General features: G+C 44.5%; 1 protein-coding gene across 1 annotated transcript; it reads left to right on the top strand.

The window, feature by feature from the left end:
• The first annotated feature begins 620 nt into the window (after window positions 1-620).
• On the top strand, window positions 621-1,583 carry FOXB1 (forkhead box B1). Its single transcript, XM_059824118.1, has one exon. The coding sequence runs from the start codon at window positions 621-623 to the stop codon at window positions 1,581-1,583; it is 963 nt and encodes a 320-aa protein (XP_059680101.1).
• The last annotated feature ends 23,548 nt before the right edge of the window (window positions 1,584-25,131 follow it).

Below are 25,131 nucleotides of genomic sequence, written 5' to 3'. Positions count from 1 at the left end.
TTCCCAAAACCCAGCCAGCTCGCTGCCTTCTCAGGGCTAAACCGGAGCAGAGCGGCCAGGAAAGGAGCGAGAGACACGCCGGAGGAGCTAGGTGGGAAAGAGCCCGGACTGCCAGCTCCGTCCCGGATGCGGACTGTCAACTTCCAGCAACTTTAAGGTGAGCATATGTAGGGCTGGCATGGAGTAGGATGGGAGACGAGAGGAGGGGATGGGATGGGAGACGAGAGGAGGGGATGGGATGGGAGGGGGTCCCCTTCTCCTCCTCGCCGACACCAGAAGGCAGAGCTACCACTAGAGTAACTTTACGGACGCGGGCTGCTGCGGGGAGGCCAGGCTGAGCGAGGCCGGAGCTGGGAGAAAGGCACATCGCTTTTCCCGAGCTCCGGGTTGTTTTCCCCTGCCCCCATCCCGTCCCGTGTGTCTCCCCCCGCCCGCCCGCCCGCCCCGAGGGCTGAGGTCCGCCGTGCCCCTTCCCCGTGCCCTTCTTTCTCCAGTCCGGCCCCACACCCACCCGCTGCCCCGGCCGGGTGTCGGTGCAAACCCTCTCGGACTCACCCCTCTCCCCCGACCCCCTCCTTGTCGCTGCCCTTCTGCAGATCTCCGCGGGTCCCCTAGCGAAGATGCCTCGCCCGGGCAGAAACACTTACAGTGATCAGAAGCCTCCCTACTCCTACATCTCGCTGACCGCCATGGCGATCCAGAGCTCCCCGGAGAAGATGCTGCCCCTGAGCGAGATCTACAAGTTCATCATGGACCGCTTCCCCTACTACCGGGAGAACACGCAGCGCTGGCAGAACTCCCTCCGCCACAACCTATCCTTCAACGACTGCTTCATCAAGATCCCCCGCCGCCCCGACCAGCCGGGCAAGGGCAGCTTCTGGGCGCTGCACCCCAGCTGCGGGGACATGTTCGAGAACGGCAGCTTCCTGCGCCGCCGCAAGCGCTTCAAGGTGGTCAAGTCGGACCACCTGGCCCCCAGCAAGCCGGCGGACGCGGCGCAGTACCTGCAGCAGCAGGCGAAGCTGCGGCTCAGCGCCCTGGCGGCCACCGGCACCCACCTGCCCCAGATGTCCACGTACAACCTCGGCGTGTCCCAGCCCTCCAGCTTCAAGCACCCCTTCGCCATCGAGAACATCATCGCCAGAGAGTACAAGATGCCCGGCGGCCTCGCCTTTTCCACGATGCAGCCCATGCCGGCCGCCTACCCCCTCCCCAACCAGTTGACTACGGTGGGCAGCTCCATTGGCACGGGCTGGCCCCACATGTACAGCTCCGGCATGATCGACACCGCCACCCCCATCTCCATGGCCAGCAGCGAGTACGGCGCCTACGGCGTGCCCATTAAGCCGCTCTGCCATGGGGGGCAGACTTTGCCGGCCATCCCCGTCCCCATCAAGCCGACCCCCGCCGCGGTGCCGGCCCTGCCCGCGCTGCCCGCGCCCATCCCCACCATCCTCTCGAACTCGCCGCCCTCCCTCAGCCCCACGTCCTCGCAGACGGCCACCAGCCAAAGCAGCCCGGCCACCCCCAGCGAGACTCTCACCAGCCCGGCGCCCGCCCTGCACTCCGTGGCGGTGCACTGACCCGGGCCGCCCGCACGGACTCCGCCGTCCCCTTTCTCCCAAAGTTTCCTCGGAGCTCTCCTCCCTCCCCGTCTCTCCCTCCTCCCGCTCCTTTCCTCCCTCCTCTCTTCTCTTTTCCTCGAAAGCAGACACAGCTCCCCGCGGGAAACCGAGGTTGGCCGCCCGCGTGAGCTGCCCTTCTGCTCGGCCCCTTCGGCCGTGCCCTCCTTGGCGCCTCGCCTTCTCTCCTGGTTCTGAACTTTGTTTTCCGCTCCTCTGGGGCAAAACGAACCGACCCGGCCCGCCCCCCTCCCCGCCCGGTAGGAACTGCCGTATGCATCACCAGTTTTCCGAAAGTACTTCAGGCATCGGCGATTTGCCGGGGCCCAGGCAAGCCTGGCCCGGCGATGCCTCCTTCCCTTCCTTTGTCTGGGGAAGAGCAGGGGTTTACACAGGACCGGTCTTTAAAACCACAAACAGTGTGAAACGGCTGCAGCCTCTCTGCACGAGAGCAGCGACGTTTCCAGCCTCCAAGCGGCAAACGCTTGGATCTTGGAAACGCCGGGAAGTGCTCGTGCCCTTTGTGTGGGTGCGTGTGCGTGTCCGCCCGTGCGTGGCTCGCCGTTCCGCAACGGGCAGGATTCCCGCCGGGCAAGGCTGCGGGACCTGCAGGCTCAGTCGCCCCGACGAAGGAGCGGTGCGCTGGCAGCCAGGGCCCCGCAGGTAAGGGAGGCGGCGGGCGAGCAGGAGGGCGGCGGGCGGCCCTGCCGACCGGGGCTCCCCGCCTCGGCCGGGGCCGCGGGGCGAGCCTGGGGAGCGCGGGGAGCGCCGCGGGAGCAGGACGCCGTGCAACGGACAGGCACCCGCTCACCCACTCCATACCCACGTTGTTTACAAAGCGCCTCTTTTAATGTAAATACGGAACTTGCATCTGTACTGTAAATCAGATGAGGTCCCCTTTGCAGTACCTGTTGTAACGTGGGTGTTTACTGTAGTTTTCAGGTGGAAGAGAAAGAGAGGTTGATTTGGCGGTTAACTTCTGATTAACCTGAAGGTTTGGGGAGCTGAGGGTTTCTTTGCTTTTTAAATTTTGTAGCTATTTATTTCATAGCTTAAAAACAAACAACAACAGTAATAAAAATAAACCTGTGGAGAAGTAACGCAGCAGCAGGTACAAACTGTGGAGGTCATCCTGATTTCTGCTGGAGCTTTGCAGACAAGAGAGAGGGGGCTAGGGAAACTGTAAATGTTTGTGCATAGGAATGATTATAAAATGTGTAAAATGCACTTTTGTTTGATATACTCCTTTCTAGTTTTAGGTAGTTTGCTGGAAACTGAACTGTTGTTCTGTTGTGAACTGCTTAAGTTAAGAAAAAAAAAAAAAACAAACACAAACGGCATTAGCGTCTACTGAAACTGTAAAGACATTTGTTTTTAACTTTTTTTTTTTCCTGTACAGAATAAGCATGGCATTTTAAATATTGGTGTTCTTGTTCCCAGCATGAGTGTTTTAAGATAAAGGTTAAAAAAGTGTCTACGTTAAATTATGAACCTAGTCGTCCAAATAATATTTTCTCATTAAAATATGTAAATGCAGATTTAGTTTCTTATTTGTCTTTTTAAAGAGTTTACACGAGAAAAGTAAAAGCATTAGTTCATGAAAAAGGAATGACGTTATTCCAATATTTAGATAATCTGAACTGCTTTTTCACGGGAGGTTACTATAAATATAGTAATTAACATACCATAACATGTTAGATAAAATTGTCATTATCGCCAGTTTACCGAAGAGATAACATACATAAGTGCGTTCTGTGGTTTTTATACCTATATATCTATGCATACATGCATACACACACACACACGCATTTGTGTCCTACACACTTATACCGAATATAAACACGTATTGCATTTATGCCTGTGCGTAGGTACACGTTATCACCTACATACCCCCAGTTAGTTTTTGTCTAAGAAGTATAAAAATCAGTGAGTTTCCACAATACAGAACAAACATCAACATCTTTAAAGAATGGGTTACTTTTTAAGACTGAGAACACTGCATTTTTGTCAGTTGTGGTTTTTTTTGCAAGTGGCATCTCAAAATCTTTTTCGAGTAAAAGTGAGCTATTGCAGCCTTTTACCTGTCGTTTAGACCTCCTCAAGCATTGCGGTTACTCCAACCACTGCTATAATTTCTCCATCTCTATTGATCACACTTTCCAAACACGGTAGGTCGCAAACTGTAACACTTAAAATTGTTCCCGGTTTTCTGTATATACGGTCTCCTTTAAGAAGTAAGGGCAAAATAGTTACTATGAAAGCTGGATTCCGGGCACCTTCCAGTGGGGTTCTCCGATTCTTTTAGGGCTTTTACAAGGATTCTGCAGCTGTTGAAACGGATAGAAGCAATCTAGCGAAAATTAGTCAATAAGCGTCTCAGAGATGAGGCAGTCTGCGCCAAGAGCGCAATTACGAGACAACCAAATACTTCAAGGCTTATTAGCAAGAAAACGACATTGTATTCTAATGAACCGACAGGATTCACTAATTCTGCGGCAATGATGTTACAGAGGTTTTGTCTCTGCCTGATCTCTCTCTGAATTTCTGGACCATCAACAGCGCAAGTGACATCCCTATTTCCTTACTACATACCGCAAGGTCCTTGCAAAAGTTTTACGATTAATGTAGAGGGTAATTAATCCAGTTGCGACCATTTTTTTAAAGAGAACAGATCCCACACACAGAAAAAAGGTGGAAAATACATGAATCATTGGGCTGATTAAAATGCATGAAGCTGCTAAAGCTTGTCAGATGGGGGACAACTGAACTCATTCATCAAGTCCAACCCACGATTATATCAACACGATCAGCTAAAGAAAGCATTCAAAACTTATCACCAGATCAATGGACACATAACTCGACAAACTTTTCCTAAACAAGCGTTGACCTACATTTTTAGACGACGAGGACTCTTTTTCTCCTTCCTTTCTTTTTTTCTTTTAAGATCTAGCAGTCAGAACAAATCCTCAAAGATGAAATCCGAGCCCAGCTAAGAAGATGAAGCTGCACTTTCAGGGTCTTTTTTAAACTACATAGTAATCAGCGGAGATAGCGATCTGAAAAGATTATGCCCCAAAGCAAGATATTTTCAAAAGGTGCAATAGCTCCCTCGCTACATAATCCGATAGTGAGACTGGCAACCGAACTTTCACAGTGCCATTTTCCTCTTTATCTCTGCGATTGCCCGAGACTGCCCAAGCCCAGGACCCCCCTTGCAACCCGCGCCCTCACCCGCGCTGCGGCCGCCAGCGCGCAGCCCGCGGGACCGGCGCAGCGCTTATACGCGCATCTCTGCCCGCGCCCCGCTACCGTACATGTTGCGATGCTTATTTCAAACAAATACGCAGCTCAGCGCGTCGCTTGAATTTACTGCTTTGACTTGTTAAATCTCCCTAATGGCTCAAGTCCAATGTCAATAAACACAGATCTGAAATAGAACAGCAAGAGACAACAGCGCGGAGGGAAGGGGCGAGGGGGGGGGGGGGAGTGAATCAGCTACGGCCGAGCTCTCCGCCGTGTTTAGACATTTCCTGGGGGTCGGGGAGGGGGAATTTCTGTATTTTTTATTTTATTTGCCAGCGAGACATTATAAGCTAGGCGTACTTGGTACAAAGAGACCCTTCATTCTAGGCAAAAGCTCTTCTCTTCCGGAGGGTGGGTTTGAGCCCGACTGGGCAAGGTAAGCCCGCGAACCCAGCCGTGCTTGGCGACTCGGGTTTTTGCTTCATGTCAGTGCACGGTGTGTGAATCCTTTCTCGTCGGGATATTTCTTTTTCTTATTTCTTTTTTTTTTTTTTCCTTTCCCTCGACGTGTGACAAGACACCACCCCACAAGACTGAATCCTCTATTGAAGAAACCGAGCTCTTTCTCACCCAGGATATTTATTTTCTCTCGGACCGCGCCTTGCGGGGAAGGGCGGTCTGTGCCAGGTAGGGAGAAAAGAACTCCCCGGCGACCCCTGAGAGGGAGTTTTATGAGCCAGCCTTTCTTCAAAAGTGGTCCTTGGGAAAGGGAAAAAAAACTTAGCAGCTTCATCAACTTCAGTGCCGAATTACCTCGGAATCTTAATATAAATGTCACTTCGTGGGTTGTTTTTTGTTTTGTTTTTGTTAACAAAAAGAAACCGAGGCCGTGAAGCCTTGGAGGAGCTGTATTTGTTTCTTTTAAACTAACAACAAATTATCTAATTAATATGTTTCAATTACAGCATGAAAAAGAGAGGCTTTGGACCGCCTGCAGTGGGTTTACAATAGCCCCAGAGCCCACTATAAGAATTTACAATAACTTCACATCTGTTTCTTTATTTCCCACTTTTCGAGTCTAAAACTCCTCTCGAAATCACTTCAAACCGTAGCCCAAGTTATGAAATATGGTCTCTCTGCCAGGAAAAAGAAAAAGGTGGAAAGAAAAAAAGGACAAAACTTTGCAGATCGAGGCTTCATTTGCAAGCTAGAAAGTGAAAGCCCCATTGAAGAGCATTAAACAAATATATTAGAATTCTGTCACTTTATGCAATTGAGTAGATCAAATAAAGGGTCCCAGGCCACTTCATTCACTCTCATTCACTTGAATAGAAAATGCAAAGAATAGCAAACCTAGACTGGGCCACCGATGTAGATTTAGCCCTTTTTTTCTAAGAGACAAAAAGGCTGAATTTTCACAAACACATTGCTGACTCGGGGACTAGGAAACCAGCACTGAAACCCCTTTGGAATTTAAATTCATTTTATCTTCCTCTCTCTTTCTGGGTCCGTTTGCGCTACAGGGCGAGTTGCACGGGCACCCTTGCTTGGAAAAAATACAATACGATACAACACAACAAAAAAATAAAGGCTCCAGATTTATCAAGTCGAGCCACAGTACAGTTTGGAAGGTAACGTTTTTATTTACACGGAGAAAATGAGGACTCATTCACCCTTTGCCCAAGCTGCCCTGAGAATCGCAGCCCTTCCACGGGACGCCCGGGCAAAGCGCTCCCGCCCGGCTGCACTCCGCGGCCTGCCGTCCCGCCGCGCTAAGGGCACTGCGCACATGCGGAGGGCTGCCGTGCTGCGCCGCGGCCGCGCTCGCGGGCGGAGGGAGAGCGGGGGAGACCCTCCGCTTTACCCCGCGCCCCTCGATGCCGGGGCCCGCGCCGGCCTCGCCCCGGCGACGCCCGCAGGCAAGGCCGGGCCCCGCGCCCGCGCTGCGCACCGCACCTCAGGGCCGCCCGCGCCCCACTACCGGGCTAAGCCCGAGGCGCGGCCTCCCGCAGCCCCGCGCTGCTCCCGGACAGGCCGCGGGCATCCTCCGGGCTTTTAGGAGAGACCCCCGAAACAGCGACCCGGCTCTGCCGTCTGCCTCAGCGCGCTCAGACCCGCCGGGGCCCGGAGGCAATCGGCGTTTCTCTCCCGTTCATCCGTGCCGGTGCGTAACTGGGGAGCAAGCAACCAAGACAGCAGAGAAACGGCGGCTGACTTCAGAGGAGGTCAGCCCGGAGGAGCGCTGACTGCTGCACACGGACTAGGTGACCCTGCCCTTCCTTTGGCAGCATTTTTATGTGAAGGTACCTTTCCTGCCACCCTTCCTCTGCTGGGGGCCTTAGCACTGAGGCAGCCAGAGCAGGACAGAGCGCTCCGGCACCCAGGGAAGGCCTCGCCTATCTGCTCCCCCACCCAGGGAAGGCCTCGCCTACCTGCTCCCCCACCCAGGGAAGGCCTCGCCTATCTGCTCCCCCACGTGTCCCTAACACCGCCACTGCCAGGGAGCACTGGTGCTGGAAAGGTTAACTCATACCTCAACTGTAGGCACTACTAAATAAAGGCTCGTAATTTTGCGCTATTTAGAAGGGCTTCGGCATTTATTAAGTAGTAACTACACTATTTTGCATTAATTAGAGGAGCTCCTTAGAGAGACATTACAGCCAAGACTAATCTTACACCACAGGAGGAAAATGCTCAGCATTTCCACTCCCCCAACTACCACAGCCACAGACAACATGCTCCACCTGCATGTACTGCGCTTGTTTGTAAACATTCACCTGTCGGCATTTTTCCCAATGATGAAATCAAGGCACTTTGGGGGGCTGCAGCTTCCATCCTCCTTGCTTGCTTTAATGGCTACTGGCTAGACAATAGGTAACTAAGGAGTGACTGAGCCCAAAACTTGGACCTGCTTCTACTCCTAGGCATGCCCGGCTGTCCTGGCCTGGGCAGCATGAGGTGCCTTCTCAGCCTTTAAAAAACGCTAGTATGTCTTGTGCCCGTCAAAGGATTTGGGAACTTTTGCTCCCGAGGCTGCTCCCCTGAGCAGGCTCACATGTTAGTTCCATGTTTTAACGGTCTAAGCTACTAATTACGGGGCACTTTTATTCCTACTATCAGCAGTGCTGCCACACCACCAATTAAACATGCAACAAATATAAACTCAAATGAAACAAGCAAAAAGACACCAAAGCCTCTGTTTTGGAATGCCTGAACGTGAAAGCATACCATGTCATCCAGCTCCGGTCAGAAATAGCTGTTTTAAAGGTTAGGTCACTGTTAGGCCAGACAGGAAACTCCGCTGCAGGATATCAAGGTGGACAAAGCACCCATTTTGGAGCAGGGAAGACAATGCTCCACCACCAGCCACAGACAGCAACCATCTCTTCAAGCAGTTGCAATCCCACCTCTTCCACGCCATAGATTCTCTCCCACCTCTTCCTGTATTTCTCTCCCGTGTAGTCTTTGTGGCTCTGGCTGGCAAATTTCACTTGTAACGCCTCAGCTTAATGATGCGGGTTTCTGGCAGCAGAGTACTGAGAAGCTGAAAGGTGCAGTCAGCATCCCGGCCTTGAAACAACCTTTAAACAACGTTATTGCCTCGTCCCCTGGAGACATCCCTCCCCTTGGGCTAACAGGGGATGGATAGTTCCCTGACCTTTCACACCGGAGTGCTGGACCCGCGGAAACATGGCTTGCCTCATCTCTCCCCGTGCTCTTGCCTCTCCTTAGCTGTTCACAGGGTCAGGCTATTTAGACCAGTGACAAAACTGCTCACACACAGAGCAGAAGGGTGGGATCTGGCCTGCACGGACCTGCTGAAGGAGACCATAAACGCACAAATAGTTTGTGTTTCCTCTCAATTCATGCTTGATGTACTTGAGCCCTTGCTAAAGATAATTTCATAATTAACCCTCATAATTTCCAGGTTAAAGCAGTTCTCTGGAGAACAGGGAAGAGGATCAAGAGAGGGTTGATCCCTGTTACATGTAATTGGGCTCCAAATCGCTGTTTTGTTGGTGGCTACAAGAACTCTAACAGAGTTAGCGTGGAATTCTAAGAGATACAAAAGCAGACATTTATGAATTCAACACCTGCAGAAAATTGTTCACAGTCATGTTCATTTCTTTACTGAGCTACAGCTTCCTCAGCTTTACTAGACCTAGAAGGGTCAGGTATATCCGAGGCTCTGAGAAGGAGACATACTCCTGAATGTACACGGGGACAAGCTGGACCATATTGAGCTGCCTCCCCTGCGAGCCACCGGATGTATTTTTTAAATAAGGATTTTCAACCTTTCATGATTTGCAAGACTGGCACCGGTATTTTCTCCTGGAAAATGACAGGTACCATGTATGTCAGAGGAAGACACACAACTCCTGTAACAGACAATTCTACAGGGAGGGCTCGTCCCTTCTTGCTTACCTTACCACTGCTGAGTTTTCTCATCTATCAGTCATACAGTCCTCTAGTTACCGCATGGCTCGCCTGAGTCATGCTTGCAAATGCCTTAGGGAGTAGGTGTGGGTTTCAGGGTGAAATTTTAATTGCATTAAAATCCACAGAAACGTCCTAGTGAATTAAATAGAGCAAGGGTTTCACCATCAAGGTTTTTCAGAACATTCAGCTGGTTTTCTAAGTAGGTAAGTAATTTACCTTTCTCTCAGTTTGGGGTCACAATCAGTCAGTGGATATGGTAGGTCATATACAGTATGTACACAGGTGCCTTAATGCCGCGTGGTCATGGGCAACTCTGAAAACTCTGGAAAATGTCTACATTCTTTTTTATTTTTTCCTCAACTGTTAGGCTAGTACTTTCAGACCATAAGCTAGAAACCGTTTTTTCCCCAGCCACAAAAGAACTGGCCGAGGAAGGACTGAACCCAGAATATTGGGTCCTCTGTTCCTCTCTGCCTTCAACGAAGTTTTATTTTCTTTTTTTTTTTTTTTTTTTGAGTACTTGGAGGAAGAAAGGACAGCTCAGAATCCATTTTTAAGACTGCTAGGGTACTTTTTTCCAAGCTGAGGACTATTCTATCTGAACATTAACAAAATCACAGTCCTAAATACTTCTGAATTAAACTAGAAAGTTTTAAGAAATTGTCTCTTTTCTGTGCTTTGACTCCACTTTCTCAGTTTTCATCTCATCAGTAAGACCTCAAACATACTCCCTCCTTTCCAAACAACAAATCAATCATTAGAGATTCTCCAGTATTCAGTTCTCCAGGATTGGTAAGTAAAGCATCAAGCGCTGTGAGACTTTTGATAAAACCATCAGAGTTACTAATACTGGATTTTCTTCTGAAAGCAGCACTAAGAGAGTTGGTGGATTAATGACATCAAACCTGACAATATTAGGTCATATCTGCATCGTAGCAATGTTCGTTGGATTTGATGTAACGGGGTGAAGGATTTGTTAATTTTCTGTAGCATTTCTACACAGGCAAAATCCCAAGAAAGCATAATTACACTGGTATTAAAGCTGTTGGTGTCTTCACAGGGAACTTAAACCATAAGTCATATCAAGGAAAGCTCATTTTGTTAGTATAATCTGTTTCACTAGGAAGAGACTTGCTGGCCCAGCTGCCACGGAGAACATACACACAGACACTTTTTTCCCAGTTGCTGCCCTGGTGATCCTGTAGGCATTCATCCATGGATGCCGGCAGCCCCAAACAATCCAGAGAAGATTTAGCTAAATCAGAGCCATGGACTGGTTATGTCCCCGTAGGACAGACAGCAAGTTCAGAGAGGAGCAGCAGAGCACAAGAGGGCTGAAACTCCTGCTCTGCCCCCATACAGCCAGCACTGGTCAAGCACAATCCAGGGACTGGACACCACCAGCTAGAATCAGGCACGGGTTAACTACTCTGGAAATTACCTTATTCTCTCCCTCACCCATTCAGTGAACTCAATGAGGGACAACTAACAGTAAACTCCATGGTCTATACATAGTTACATATTACAAATTAGATTACTATCTATATATAGTTATATATTATAAATCCCATTACTGTAAGATGGTTTGGGACATGCCTTTTGAAACCACTGGCTCATCTTCCACAGCCTTGCTTTTGAGGAATTTGTCTCTTTTTTTTTTCCTTTCCAGTCAGAAGATATACAAAGATCTGCTGCCTTTTTATCAGCTTGGCATTACTCTGAAATTTTTCCATGAGCTTAAGATCAGGCTGTTTTGAAGTCATCATACAGGAATCACCAGGGACACCTACTGCATGTTCAGATGAAGGCTCTCCATTGGAAAATAAACCCAGTTCTGCCTGTAGCACTAAAATTCTATCAAACTGGTCCACTTTCTTTATCTGCAATTGATGTGTCCGAGTTGTGTAGCAGAGAACAACGCTTTTCTCCTAACTGGTCATAGGCATAAATTATAAAACAAAACACATTTCTAAAGTGAGGTAAAGCCTTGTCAGACCACAGAGTCTCTGACTGAGACATCAGATCATATAGCCACCCAGAACATAAGAAAAGAAGAAAACACATGAGACATCTAGCACTCTCGATCATTCATTAGCCCTCGCTTTGCAGTAAGGGCTGTATATATCTAAGTGCTGCTTTTTCTTTTGTTTGAAATACTGAAAGTCCTTCAACATTTTTCTGTTTTCCTCAGCATTCTCCTTTGTCAGTTCCTACAAGTAAATAAAGCAACCCCAAACTGTTTCTCCATGATCAAGCTCCGGGTGATTTTTTTTTTTTTTTTTTTTTTAATATTGAAGTAAAGAGATACTGCTTAAAAGGACAGTTTTGGGGTCAAATGCCACTGCAAAGAAACTCAATGGGATGAATTTGGGTCAGTAACAATGCGTTCCTTAGTTCTCAATGCAAGTCAGGGAGGTTATGGTTCTGTGAATGTGGATGTGGCACAGTTGGGTAGGAGGTCAACAGCACAGAGTTAAGTACTATTTTCAGCATTGTCTTCTCCTTCAGCTTTTGAGGATACAAAACAGAAGCTGTCAGTATTCATCCACTTTAGCTCTGGAAATACCTATTAGGAAGGCTGGGAACTGATCTCATAGAAAACCAGCAAGAATCATTATATAAGCCTGGATCCTTGGAGTATCCTGACATGAGGTGGAATTCCTTGTACCTCTCAGAACAGCAATGGTAAAAGCCTTTCTCCCTGGAGTGGGGGATGCAAATCATGCCTGTCCACTTCTTCACAGTGTCAGCTGAGAGGAAAGCCCAAGCTGCCCCTTGCACTGCAGACCTTGGAGGAGTGTTTTGGTAATTTGTTTTGGGTTAGCTCAGGTAATTCATGCACGAGAAAAGCCTGTGCTGTAGCAGCACAAGCCTTCAGAGACGCTAATTTATCTCACAGAAGCTTCAGACCCTGACCTCTCTCTGGGCCTTAGAAAATGTTCCACTCTTCCAAGCATGCGACACCATACACTGTACCCTTTCTCTGTTTGCAATAGTAAATAGTAATTGTAAATTTGAAAAGAGAAAACTTCTTTCTTACAAATATTTATTCATTCTGCCTAAACCTTCTCTTGACTCTGAAGGAATTATGATTGACTTACATTGTCTGTATGGAGGAAAAAAACCCTAAAAATTATTGCATTCAATATAATAAATTGACTGAATAAACACTAATGTCTTTAGCAACCTACCGAAATCTCCTTTGTGGGCTCCTTATTTCAACCCAGCAGAATTGGTCTCATTTTAGTCATGCAGAGCAAGACCATCAAACAGAAGTTCATATACAAAGTTCCTACGCTGCTAAATTATGTATGCAAGTATCTAATATGTGCACAGAAAGCATCATGCACATTAGGCTCAAGGAAATGGGCATGAAAATGTGACCAATTTCATTTTCTTTTCAAAACAAAATCGCATTTCTCAGTCTCTGTAGACAAATCAAAACTCTAGACAATAAGGTGCCACCTACTTACCTGTTCCTTGGAAGTCACCATGCAATGCAAAGCAGCATATACAATTGTGTAAAACAAATGATACTGACTATTCTGGGCTGTTTCCATTTAGACTTTTACTTGCTGAAACTGTGTAATTAACACACAGTCACCAGAACATCAACAGCCAGAGAAAGATCTGCCCAACTACTGCTATCAAGTGTTTTCTCAAATAGTGCAGCATCCAGACCCTGACACAATGAAAACTTTAATCTGTTCTTATAAGCCCTCTCCATGACCTTGGTGGGAGCAGTACTAGGATTTTATTCTGCAAGTTCTGTAAGGAGCTATTAGTGCTAGCACTCAGGGAGCTCTCTCTGGACACAGAGGCTTTTCAAGATTGTACATTGCTGTTCTTTACGCTGTTATCCTTTCAGTCCACAATACAACTCCCATTGATCTCAGTGGGGATGGCTAACACAGAACAGTATTGAAAAGCATATTGTAGTGTAAGCACTGGAATAAATTTACCTGATTCCCTACAGATAATGTCCTTTGTTCCCTAAACTATACCTGCCTGAACAGCCCTCCCTTCCTATTTCCCCTATGATAGCCTACCCAACAAAAGCAGACAAAATAGCAAGCTGCCTGCTGACTTGTCAGAGGATGCACCCAGTGATTGACTGGTTTGCTACTGCCACACAAAATGAACAGTGCTTGAGTTCAGACTGCCTTTCCCTCAAGAAGGGTCTAGTTTGAGCCTGTCTCTTCTATCCAGCCTACATTTTAAGAAAATATTTAAGAAAACACTTTAAAAAATAAGGATATCAGTCAGTAGAAAGAGGACTTTTACTCCTCTCAAGTTTGACTGAAGCTGGCCAAAGCATTCAACATTGCTTGGGTTGATTGAGAGAAAACGATAGGCATAAAACATGGTCTTGTAAGCCTCATTTCGGCAGCAAACCAGGATAAAACATTGCAAATTTAGTTAATACCACCAAAACCCAGTTAGTCACTAGGACTGCCTCGGCAATGTTCTCTACCACCAAAATTGTCTAAAAACCCAAGCGAGTACATCGGTCTCATCGCTACACTGAAGCAGTTCTGTTCAACCCCTAAGTTCTTGCTCTGCATGGTGCAATTTTCAAATGTGTTTTGTCTCCTTGTCCTACTCTTTGTCCTAACTGCTTTAAACTCCTTGTTTAATAACAGCAGATTAATAATGGATCTTACAAAGAGGAATTAGGATGGATTTAATTAATGCTAACAACTTGGCTATGTTCTCACCATATGAATATACCATAAATAAAACATATTTGATGCCAAATCTTGGGCTTATGACACACTGAATTATTTTGCTCAAAGTCCCTGTCAACTTTCCATAAGTTACTGATAAATCAAACATGCTAAAATGATGCAGCAAGTAATCTCCCACTTGCAACATGTGTGCTCTCTTTGGGACTGGCCTATTTACAACAACTATGATGTTCCACAAGCTTGGAGAGAACATGGGATTTCTTTCCGTCATGCTCTGAAAGCATTCAGAGATTTTTTTTTATTTTTTTTACTTACTGTTTTCCTATATTTCCCATCACAGGCTTGCATCTATTTTATCCTTTGATCTGAATATAGACTCAGCCTTTCAAGATTTGTCTGGTGACAAAAGAACAGCTTCCATAGGAATTGCTTTTCTTGTATTGATGACAACTCAGTTAATATAAAGCTAACCTTCTGGACATAAAATTTCTGTCTCCCCCCCTGCCCCCCCTTGTATTTTCTCTGCACATTCACTTTTAGGGCAAGCTCTGTAAACTCAATGGCTTGGCAAATGCAGACTCCAGCCTTGTCCTGTTCCTTGGCTACAGCTCTCTTGAAGGCAAGTTACCACTGGACAGTCTCTCAGCTGCAAAGCTGCCTTCATCCTACCCAACTCTTAGTATCGAACAATGTTTGTATCTAGAAATAAGGACTCGTGACTGGTGTCCAAAGCAAACTGGCTGTCCAGGGGATCTGGACTTTGTGGTTACTTTTGTTTACTGATCTGCTGCCTCCCTCAATGACACGAATGACCAATGGTATGAAGAGGAAGAGCTGCAAAGGAAACAGGCTTTTTTAGGAGATGGCAAAGAGAACCTGGAGCTAGAGAGGAAAGAAGGCAGGGTTACTACACCTAGTTATCAAAAGTCTGACTACCCCAGAGACAGTACAGCAGTCTACTACAGTAGCAGGAGGAGGGACTGGGTTATAAGAACTATGTCAGTATCACACTGTGTTTGTGCTTGATCACTTATAAACGTGCCTTAAAAAAAGGACTTAAATGTCACCAGCGGAGACTGCAATACGGTCACAATATTTTATTGCTGCAATAGTCAGCGAGTTATTCATTATTGCTAGGATTATTTAAGAACAAAGATTCTAAGGCAAAACCAGAGTGCAATGTTGGATTTGTAGAGATTTTTTTCTATAATCTAGTATATATAAAAAAACACACGAAAGAAAGAAATCTCCTAGAAACAAACATGCACAAATACATGGAACAACTTGTAACTCGTGGAGGAATAATTCTGTCTCTCTCATATTGGCACATCCCCTATCCTATATTTAACCCTCCATAGGCAAAGAATTCTCTCTCCTCCACATGTGATGAATATTTTATCTTGGCTCCCAATTATTATAGACATATCAGGTTCAGCTATCTAATCTCTGGAAGACTCTGCTCTCTGCATCAACAGTCATTCAACTGATAACATCATTATTCATTATTTATTTTGTAGGACATTAAAATTTGAGTCTGTACATTTGTGAGAAGATACAGAACTATTCCACTCAGAAAGAGGAATGTCCTGCTTTTAAGGAACAACAAGCATTAATTTATGGTTACTGAGACCACTCACATTGGCCAATATCAATTATTGTTCAGTACCTGCAGAGAATTGGCCAAGAAATCGGATGTCAAATGACAGGTTATGCTGTGTGTTGTGCCCACAGAAAATGTGGTGTGTTAAATGTTTCCAGTTAAAGGCCTGCCTCTTTCAATCCCTTCTGTTTTACCAGGAAATCCCAGAATCAGTCCTAAGTGACAGCCCAACTGGTAGCTATCATATCTGCATTTCTGTCACGCAACACTAACTGCTAAGTTTGCTTGGGTCTACAGATTTAACCACAGAAAATACATTGAACAACATCTTAATTCAAATAGTTTGAAAAGAGGCTTCAAAAGATTAAGTCAGGCTGAAGAACTTGATCGATTTTTCACAGAAAAATAGGGGAAAATTCCTTCTACCAGTTCAATGTGAAAAAATAAATAAGAGTGAATCAAACCAAAAATGTTTGGAGTTGATTCTAAAGTATCTAAAGACATGAAAGTCATTAATATTTATGACATCAAATATTAGTTATATTTGATGTCTAACAAAGACTTGTCTGTTTCATTGGAAATAGCTTTCTTATTTTGTCATGACTATAGAAGCAGCCTTATTAATAAAACAAAATACCATAAAAGAAAACAAGCAGAGACTGAAGAAGGTTCTGCTAGTTTTTTAAGGGTTTGTATTCTGCTATGTAATGTACTTATTTTTGATGGTTTTCCCCTTAAATTATGAGCTTGGGGAAAGAGAAAAAAATAACTTGAGTGTAAAGTTTAAACTGCTTATTTATAAGACAGACATGTTTGAAGCTGAATTGCCTTGTCTGAAGAAAAAAAGAGCTACTACACAACACACTTGAGAATCATAAATCAGTCCACATACACAATCCCCAAAGTCACCAACCAGAGCATTGCCCCAGCTGTGGACACAGCCCTGCATATTGTACCACGTGTGATCACAGAGCCTAAACAGGACCGGCTGCTGGTGAGTCCGAGGCCCAGCTGTGTTGGCCAGAACGTAAGTCTGCCCTTAGCTACCGTATCTCTGGCCTCTGTGGTTAAGAGACAGGACAGCCCAAACATTAGTGTGCTTCCTACAACTTAGGAAAACTAGGTTAATATCCCAACTCATTTACAGACTCCCAAAGTGCCCTTAAGGTCTTGTAGAAAAAAAAAAAAAAAAAAAGGCAGATGGGATCTCAGGAGCTCGTAAGCTGATAAGCTTTGGATGGAATTCTCTTACTGCAGAGGACCTGTACAAAGACCAGCACTTGGAAGAAATGCAATAAAAGGGGAGACTCTTTCTCTGAGTACCTGATTGTACCTTAGAAAGCTGAGCTAAAGAAGCTGGGAGTAAAGAGAGTATAAAAGCCCTGCACAGGACAGTTTAATACCTCAGACCCATACTTTCGTAATACGACCTCAGAAAAGGCTAAGACAAGAAAACTTGCTGGCAGTACTCAGTCTGGTTCAGCCCTGACTACCACTGCTTACCAGAGACCAGGCAAGGCCTCCAAGCTACAGCAACAGTGCCCTCACCAGCCAGAACTGTTCTCACTGTGCTGTGGCTGACATTTAGATTTATCTTTCTATATATTTTATGTCTTTTGTCTGGGTCAGCAGAGGATTTTTTTGGGTTGGTACCCTATGTAAATTAGAATACATGAATAAATTGGAAAGCTTATTTAATTATCCACGGACAAAGGAAGCATGACATTGTTTTGAATAGAAAAATCATTTTGTGAATGAATCAAGTTCCAGTAAGAAAAGATGTTGCACCTGCACTACACTTAGCCTGATGACTTCACCAAGTTTGCTACCCATTATCCATATTATAATCTTTAAAATATAATTAATTGGTCAGTTACATAATTCCAGCAGCACAGTGGGAGAAAAATGCATCTTGTTTCTGAGGTCAAATGCACTAACCTGGAATTTTGCCAGGGCAGGGAATGTCATGTTGCTTTCAGGCTTGAATTTGACTCTATGTTTCGTAAATATAGGCTGGACCTGCATGACTGAGGAAGAAAAGCCCACAAAATGCCTGTTTATTGGTTACGACATGAGAGATTATGAGGAACTGAACTGGGACACAGTCCAGATGTCACTCCTCAGTTTGAGACATTTCACCAGCAGGTGAATAACTAGGCCAAAATCCAGTCCCATTTCTTTTTTGTGGTTAAATGGCTTCTGGGTACAACAATGATGGCTGTGCATCATGAAAGCTCTTCTTATGTTGTCTATTGTGACAGAAATGCTGATAGATACTTTAAATTCATGGAAAATCCTGCATTATTTCTCAATACTGTGAGTATGCCCTGGTGAAGAAACAGGTCAGAAATCTACCACTATATAAATCTGGTATGGAGGAACCATTAGGAAATATTTGTCTTTCTGTAAATGAAATCATATATGTACTAGCAGTGCTGCAATACAGTAGCTCTGTAAATTTTTTTAATCTAGCAACGGTTTTAATCTCTCTATTGCTGAGGTTAGCTGATGGCTGTAAATGATTTTAGGATGCATCTAAGTCATATTTGCCAGGCTTGCTTACTTCTTTATTGTTTTTTTTAAGTGTGTGGATTTCTTACCTGGTGCACACACGCAGACACACACAGAGAAGAAAAGAAAGGCAGAGACAAGCTAGCTCCTGTTTAACCAGCAGATGCTGTACTGTTGTTTGCAGGTGAGTTGCTAGTGCTTTGTAGGTCTGAAACCAGGCCCTGGGTAAGTAAGGTTTTTCAGTTGTCTACACAGCAAGAACTCCCACTGCAGTCACCAGGAGTGTGAGATGCAAGGAACCCTGCCCTCTCAAAATATGGGGGAAGCAAACATCTCTGTGAAGACTTGGAGATGACTAAGAGATGTAAGAAGAATACAGCAAAAAGCAAGAACAAGATGACTTGAGTGCAGGATTTAGAGGGCTCAGAATTAAACCAGACCAACAACGGGAGTTGGAGACCTGCATACCAGAAGAAACTAATCTTGAAGCTTGGGCTTACATATCTTCCTGTCCAGATGACACAGCCGAAGGCAGAACATAGTTAACTATGTTCAAATAAAACAAAATAAAATAAACCACAGATTTTCTTCTTTTCTAGAAAGAAAACAAAACTCTGATCCCATCTTTATCAACAGAACTCGAAAACAAAAAGGTCTGGAATGAGTTAAAGAAAAGGGGAATAGTTTAGCTGTGACAACTAGCTTTCTAACTGAGAACTAGCTTTGACCTACACATTGATATTGGCAATACTGCTAGCCATCTCCTAGCAGTGATAGCAGTGACAGAGATGTTGCTTCAGTGCTGTCAGCAGGACCCTTATATAGAACTAAAAGAAATTTGTCAGTGACTTCAACATGCGCAGTATTACCCACCCCCCCCACCCCTTCAAAACTGTACCAAGATGGTACTAGATTTCAGATTCTTTTGAGATGTGTAGACTAGCAATTTTCCCAAGAAAATCAGCATGGCTAGACTTCGGGTTTCTTTCCACTGTGAATGCAGTGAGGTATTCACCTACTCACCCCACCACTCATGACTGACCCCAAATCCTCCTTTGCTTTGGCCTGTTCTGGTATGGAACAAGGTCCTGCTATGAAGTGAAAGGCTCCCTTGCATGTGTTTCTGTGAGCCTTCTGCAAGGCAAGAAAGAAGATGCTCCCTGAAAATGATCCTAATTGGCATGAAAAAGGGCTTGCAGTTTGCACACAATGTTTCTGCTGGCATAAGTAATTGTGAGACCAGGTATTGGCTATATATTTTGTGCGTATGTGTGCAAGTGAATGCCTGTGTGTATGTAGGGATATTCCTAGATTTTGTTTTGTTTTTAAAATGTCCTGGAAATTTAACTGAACTCTCACATGGAGTCAATGTAAAATAAAAGACTTGGCATGGCTTTACTTGTATATCTTTCTTATGCATTTGTCCAATCAAAATGATAATGTAGACAAACCGTGGACTGCAAAGTGTATTATCCAGCAATATCTCATTATTATGCAAAAAATCAGATATTCACAGCAACTGTCTCATCTATTTATTGTTTGGTTACTCATCTGGAAATTTTAATACTTTCTTCAGGGGCAGCGGCTGGCAATAAAAAAATAGATCTATATATCAAACCTTTAACTTCCAGCCATCATTGTGTGCCATAATACAGATGGAGTAGCTATCAGCTCTCTTTACCGTGTTGGTTTATTTACTTCAACTAAGAATAAAGATTTAAAGAGAATACAGAAACAAAGTCCACTGCGAGCTAAATTTTCATGTTCCAAAGTGGAAAAACCCTTGACACACAATTGGGAAAAAAAAAAAAAGAGAAGAATGTCATCAATATGCAGCTGTATGACTAATTAATTTATTAAAACTATACACCCAACCTTAACAACCTTAAAACTTCTCTGTTTTCTCCCAAGTACATCAATGGGTCCACTGAAACACATCAACAGGCCTGCACCTCTGTATGTGTAGGTCACATCACGGCTACAAAAGTGTTATCCAGAGATTTTTGCTCCTTAGTTTAGTGAAACACTGAAGTACATGGCTCATTTCAAGCATCTGACTAGTCCTATTGAAATCTCCAGCAGGGCTACACATTATCTTTAAAAGGGTCACAGCCCCAAAACAGAGAGTTTGATACAAGAGAATACAAAACTCTCGGGAAGCTTCTATGTAGCTTGCAGTCTTGTCACCAAATTCAGCATCTGCAATTGCAGCAATAATAAAGTAGCTTTTGTAGACGGAGCTTGTGAAAGCATTTTAACTGCCATCATGCTACTACAGCTTCATATACCACATACTAATAATACCAGGAGAGGATTTAATCTTCTGAAAATTAAAAGAGCTTGATTTAAGGGTACAACAGGTCTTTCTCCAGCCATATATACTTACATCCTGCCATGTATAAACTCTCTTCTGTGGTCTCCTATTACAGCATTCATTGGTGGCCACAGCAATTGAGACTTTTCAAAGTACACAGTGGAACTCAGAAGCTCCAAGTTCTTTCTCTATACGAAATACATAACTCTCTCAATGTATTAGCAAATAATTTTTGTCATACTGTTATGAAGGTTCCTTAACTGCATACTTCCTTACTGAGTGTAGCGCCTCAGTGCTGCGTTCAGCTCTGTGGGGACTGACTCCCCTCATCCCAACTGTACTGATTCCAGCAGGAGCTCCGTGCACTTGGAGCTCTTTTAAGACTGGGATTTTACTGAAAAAAAATTAAATAAATCACACAACAGCTAGTATGCTGGGACATAAACAGTTTCCCACAGCTGTGTGCAGTTTCTGCTCTCAGCCACTTTGCCGCCACCACCACCACGAGGAGATAAGCCAGGTCTGCACAGACCCGACTTGCCTCTTGGGCTGCAGCTGGTGGTTCTCACCTGGTCCCAGCCCAACAGGCTCTGGATGGCAACCTCCACCCACACGCTCAGCTCTAGCAATTGCCTCTGGTTTGCTCACTTTGACAGCGAGTCAACTAGATCAAGATGCATATTTATCAAATCACATACACGTTTTTCCTCACAAGAGGCTACTTATAGGAAGTGCATCAGCTTTCAATATCCCAGTCACACTGATGGAATAGTTGTAAAAAATGGACAAGAATCCATTAAGTGAGCCATGTTTCTTACAAGAAAGGAAAATGTACCTCCTGGTTGGCATATGCTCATACACAATTTTCATGTTTTGGTTCAAATTTTCATTATATGAATTATAATTTGATTATAAAAATAATATTTTGAGAAAAAACAGACACAGAAAACTTAATACAAGAAATGTATGATTCAGGAAGAACAGCCAGATTAAAACAGAAAGTTAGATGGGAAACCGCTGCCACACACAGAGCTTTTTAGCCACCTTGCCACAAAGAATCTCTTTCATCTGCAGTGGGACAGCCCTGAATGAAAGCAATAAAACTTCATAAGTAATTCCCCTAGCTACATGCATATGGTTAGGATGATTGTCATTTCCACATCCACATACCAGGCTTTATCATGATAGCTGACTTGATATGGCCATACACCTACAGAAGAACAGAAATTCTAGGAGGAGGCGTGGAAGGGTTTCAAGGAATGAATCTATTCCAATGTAATTCAGAGTCTTCCTGTTTACATATTTGGAGCAAAAGAAAATTTAGTTTCTACTTACTGTTTTGTTTTGTGAATTAATTACTGTAGAGTTCAGAACCTCAATAAAATCATAGTGAACATTAAGTACTCACTCCCTGCACCTTCAAGTAATATGAAATGAAGTGACCCCTATCCCTTTGCAGATCCCCATTGAAATCAAACTCCTTGTTGCTACAGGCATTTGAACACATGGAATAATTTACAGGTTCCTAACTTTACTTTTTAAAATGAGACATGCTTCATATGTTACTTTCTGTTTGGAAAGCTGCTAACAGATTTGACATGCTGGTACAACCTAAGCAAAGCATACAATGTCACAGAGTATGACAGTGTTAACATCACCAACTGCACACATACTTCTGGCTGCCAAGCACTGTATTTTTTTTTTTTTACATCTTCATTTTCTGTAGATTTCAATAAAATACCAAAGGATTTTTCATTGCCATAAACTATTTTTGGTTGGAGTGAGAAAGAATAAACACTGAAATGTAACAATTAAAAGCCAACCCTTCCAAGCTAATTCACAGCTACCTTATTTGTTTATTCTTGATGCTCTTCAATAAAAGTGATCAGTCAAGAAAGGATGTGCTTGCCTTGTGGGGTTACTTAGCTTGGCAGCTGAGGGCTCTGGAAAACTTGTTGTACGTCTTTAAAAATAATCTAATGGCATTGCTTGAAACTGGTTGTGAAACACCAAGTGATTGATGGGGTTATTACCATCTACTGCTTCTGTTTACCCCAAATTAATCTCGAGTGGAGTTACTTGTAAATTATTTAGCTGTTGATATTCACTACCCTTTGTGTCTGTAGACTTGTCTGAGGTTGAACATAAGACCTCCTTTAACCTAGCTCCAAATAGGAAAAATTTACTGTCCTGATAGTAAGTTACTCATTTCTGCTCAGCACATCATATCTGAATAACCAAATTTAGCCTATCCTGTGAATATTACCTTCATGAAAGAAGAGGTACAGTTCATTCAAAAGTATTACATTATCTCATTCGTGATGTCCTTCAAGAGCGATTCCTGACCTTTCAATAAAGAACCCACATGAATTTGAGAATAATTTAGGCCCCATTCAAACAAGGGCAAAAGTGTTCTGTTAAATCAACCCTGTAATTAGGAAACCACTTGTATTGGGTTTGCATGGCAAGGTTTTGGTAGCGGGGGGGGCCACAGGGGTGGCTTCTATGAGAAGATGCCAGAAGCTTTCCCCATGTCCGATAGAGCCAGTGCCAGCCGGCTCCAAGACAAACCTGCTGCTGGCCAAGGCCGAGCCAATCAGCGACGGTGGCAGCACCTCTGGGATAACGTATTTAAGAAGGGGAAAAAACTGCAGTGCAACAGCAGCTGGGAGAGAGGAGTGAGAAGATGTGAGAGACACAACTCTGCAGTCACCAAGGTCAGTGAAGAAGGAGGGGGAGGAGGTGCTCCAGGTGCTGGAGCGGATATTTCCCTGCAGCCCCTGGTGAAGACCGTGGTGAAGCAGGCTGTGCCCCTGCAGCCCACAGAGGTCCATGATGGAGCAAATATCCCCCTGCAGCTCGCGGAGGACGCCACGCTGGAGCAGGTTTGCTAGCATGACTTGTGACCCCATGGGGGACTGACGCTGGAGCAGTCTGTTCCTGAAGGACTGCACCCCGTGGAAAGGACCCATGCTGGAGCAGTTCAGGACAAACTGCAGCCTGTGGGAAGGACCCACATTGGAGAAGTTTGTGGAGGACTGTGTCCCGTGGGAGGGACTCCACGCTGGAGCAGGGGTAGAGAGTGAGGAGGAAGGAGCAGCAGAAACGACATGTGATGAACTGACTGCAACCCCCATTCCCTGTCCCCCTGCACTACTGGTGGGGAGGAGGTAGAGAAAATCAAGAGTGAAGTTGAGCCCGGGAAGAAGGGAGGGGTAGGGGGAAGGTGTTTTAAGATTTAGTTTTGTTTCTCATTACCCTACTCTGATTTGATTGGCAATAAAATAAATTCATTTCCCCCAGTCGAGTCTGTTTTGCCTGTGACAGTAATTGCTGAGTGACTTCCCTGTCCTTATCTCAACCCACAAGCCTTTTCTGTTATAATTTCTCCCCCCTGTCCAGCTGAGGAGGGGGAGTGATAGAGCAGCTTGGTAGGCACACGGCAGCCAGCCAAGGTCAACCCATCACACCACTTTACTACCACATGTTATTTTCAGCATTAATACGAGACACAAAAGGAAAAATGTAGTTATTTGGAGGACTGTAGATGCCTATCATTTATACGTATTTCTGCCGATCACAGAAAGCATGGGATAACTATTTTTGACATTCCAGACTTGTCAGAAGACAGTCTATATACTTATATTTGTGTTTGGTACACATGACATGCACAAGAGAAGCAGTTTACAAGCATATAGAGTTTACAATCTCTTTACTTTCATATATACAAGGTCATTTTGAGAGAATTCTTAAAATAGCTCTTTTATTCTTTGAGGCTAAAGATTCCAAAACAGGAACTCTTTGATTTACAATCTGATTCCAAAGTGGAAAGAACATAGCAAATTGCCTAGTTGGAAGTGATGGTAGCCAAACTGAACTTGAATTTTGCCACTGATGAATAAATTACTGTTGAAAAAGCAACCAAGAAATTAACCTTTTTTACAGGAATGACCTTTCCACAGCAAATAATACATCACCCTGGGACTCGGACACCTGGAGAAGCTATGTTATAGAGCTTCTGATGGGCCAATTTTTTCAGGGAGCTCGTTGTGTGTAACAAGAGGCGTGAAGCTGTCACCAATAAATGCTGGTAGATAAAAGCTGTATATTAATTGAAAGAATGAAATCAATTATTTTTATACAGAAGCCAAACTATTATTTAAGACTTGAACCATAATTTCAAAGACAATTCTAAAGCTTTAGTCTTAGATTTCAGTTCCTAGGTAGGTAACTCTTACATCCAGTTCTCAGGTTCTCTCCAAAAAGGTGTCCAATTACAGGCTTTGTCTATCTCCTGGCTACTGCTGTAACTAGAGTATAATTTTATAGCTGAGGTTTATAACCAAATGAATAGACAGCTCCTTTGATCCCCAATTAGATTTTTGCGGCTAATTTTAGAATTACTAGTGTGACTGTTTCCAGAGCTGGAAAGTCCATCAGAAAACTGCGCAGGGCTGCTCTCTCAGAACTAGATGATGATCAGTCTAGAAGCCAAAGGATCAGGTTTGGCTAAGCTATTCTGTGTCTCCCCTGTGTGAAGCTGAAATAACTACTGAGCCTAGCGTAAGTACCATCTGCCATGGAACTGGCAAAGCAGAAATCATTTGTTTGATATGACAACTGGTCTCATTTTTACATGTATCTTCTCACTGTATCATTGCAAGTCAAAGAATAGGCCAACTAATTTCTGGTCAGCAGAACCAGAAATTTGAA

This window comes from Gavia stellata, chromosome 13 (genome assembly GCF_030936135.1).
Source record: "Gavia stellata isolate bGavSte3 chromosome 13, bGavSte3.hap2, whole genome shotgun sequence".
NCBI classification, from domain to species: Eukaryota; Metazoa; Chordata; class Aves; order Gaviiformes; family Gaviidae; genus Gavia; species Gavia stellata.
Note: the sequence above shows the minus strand (reverse complement) of the source record. Positions and strands in the feature narration are given on the sequence as shown.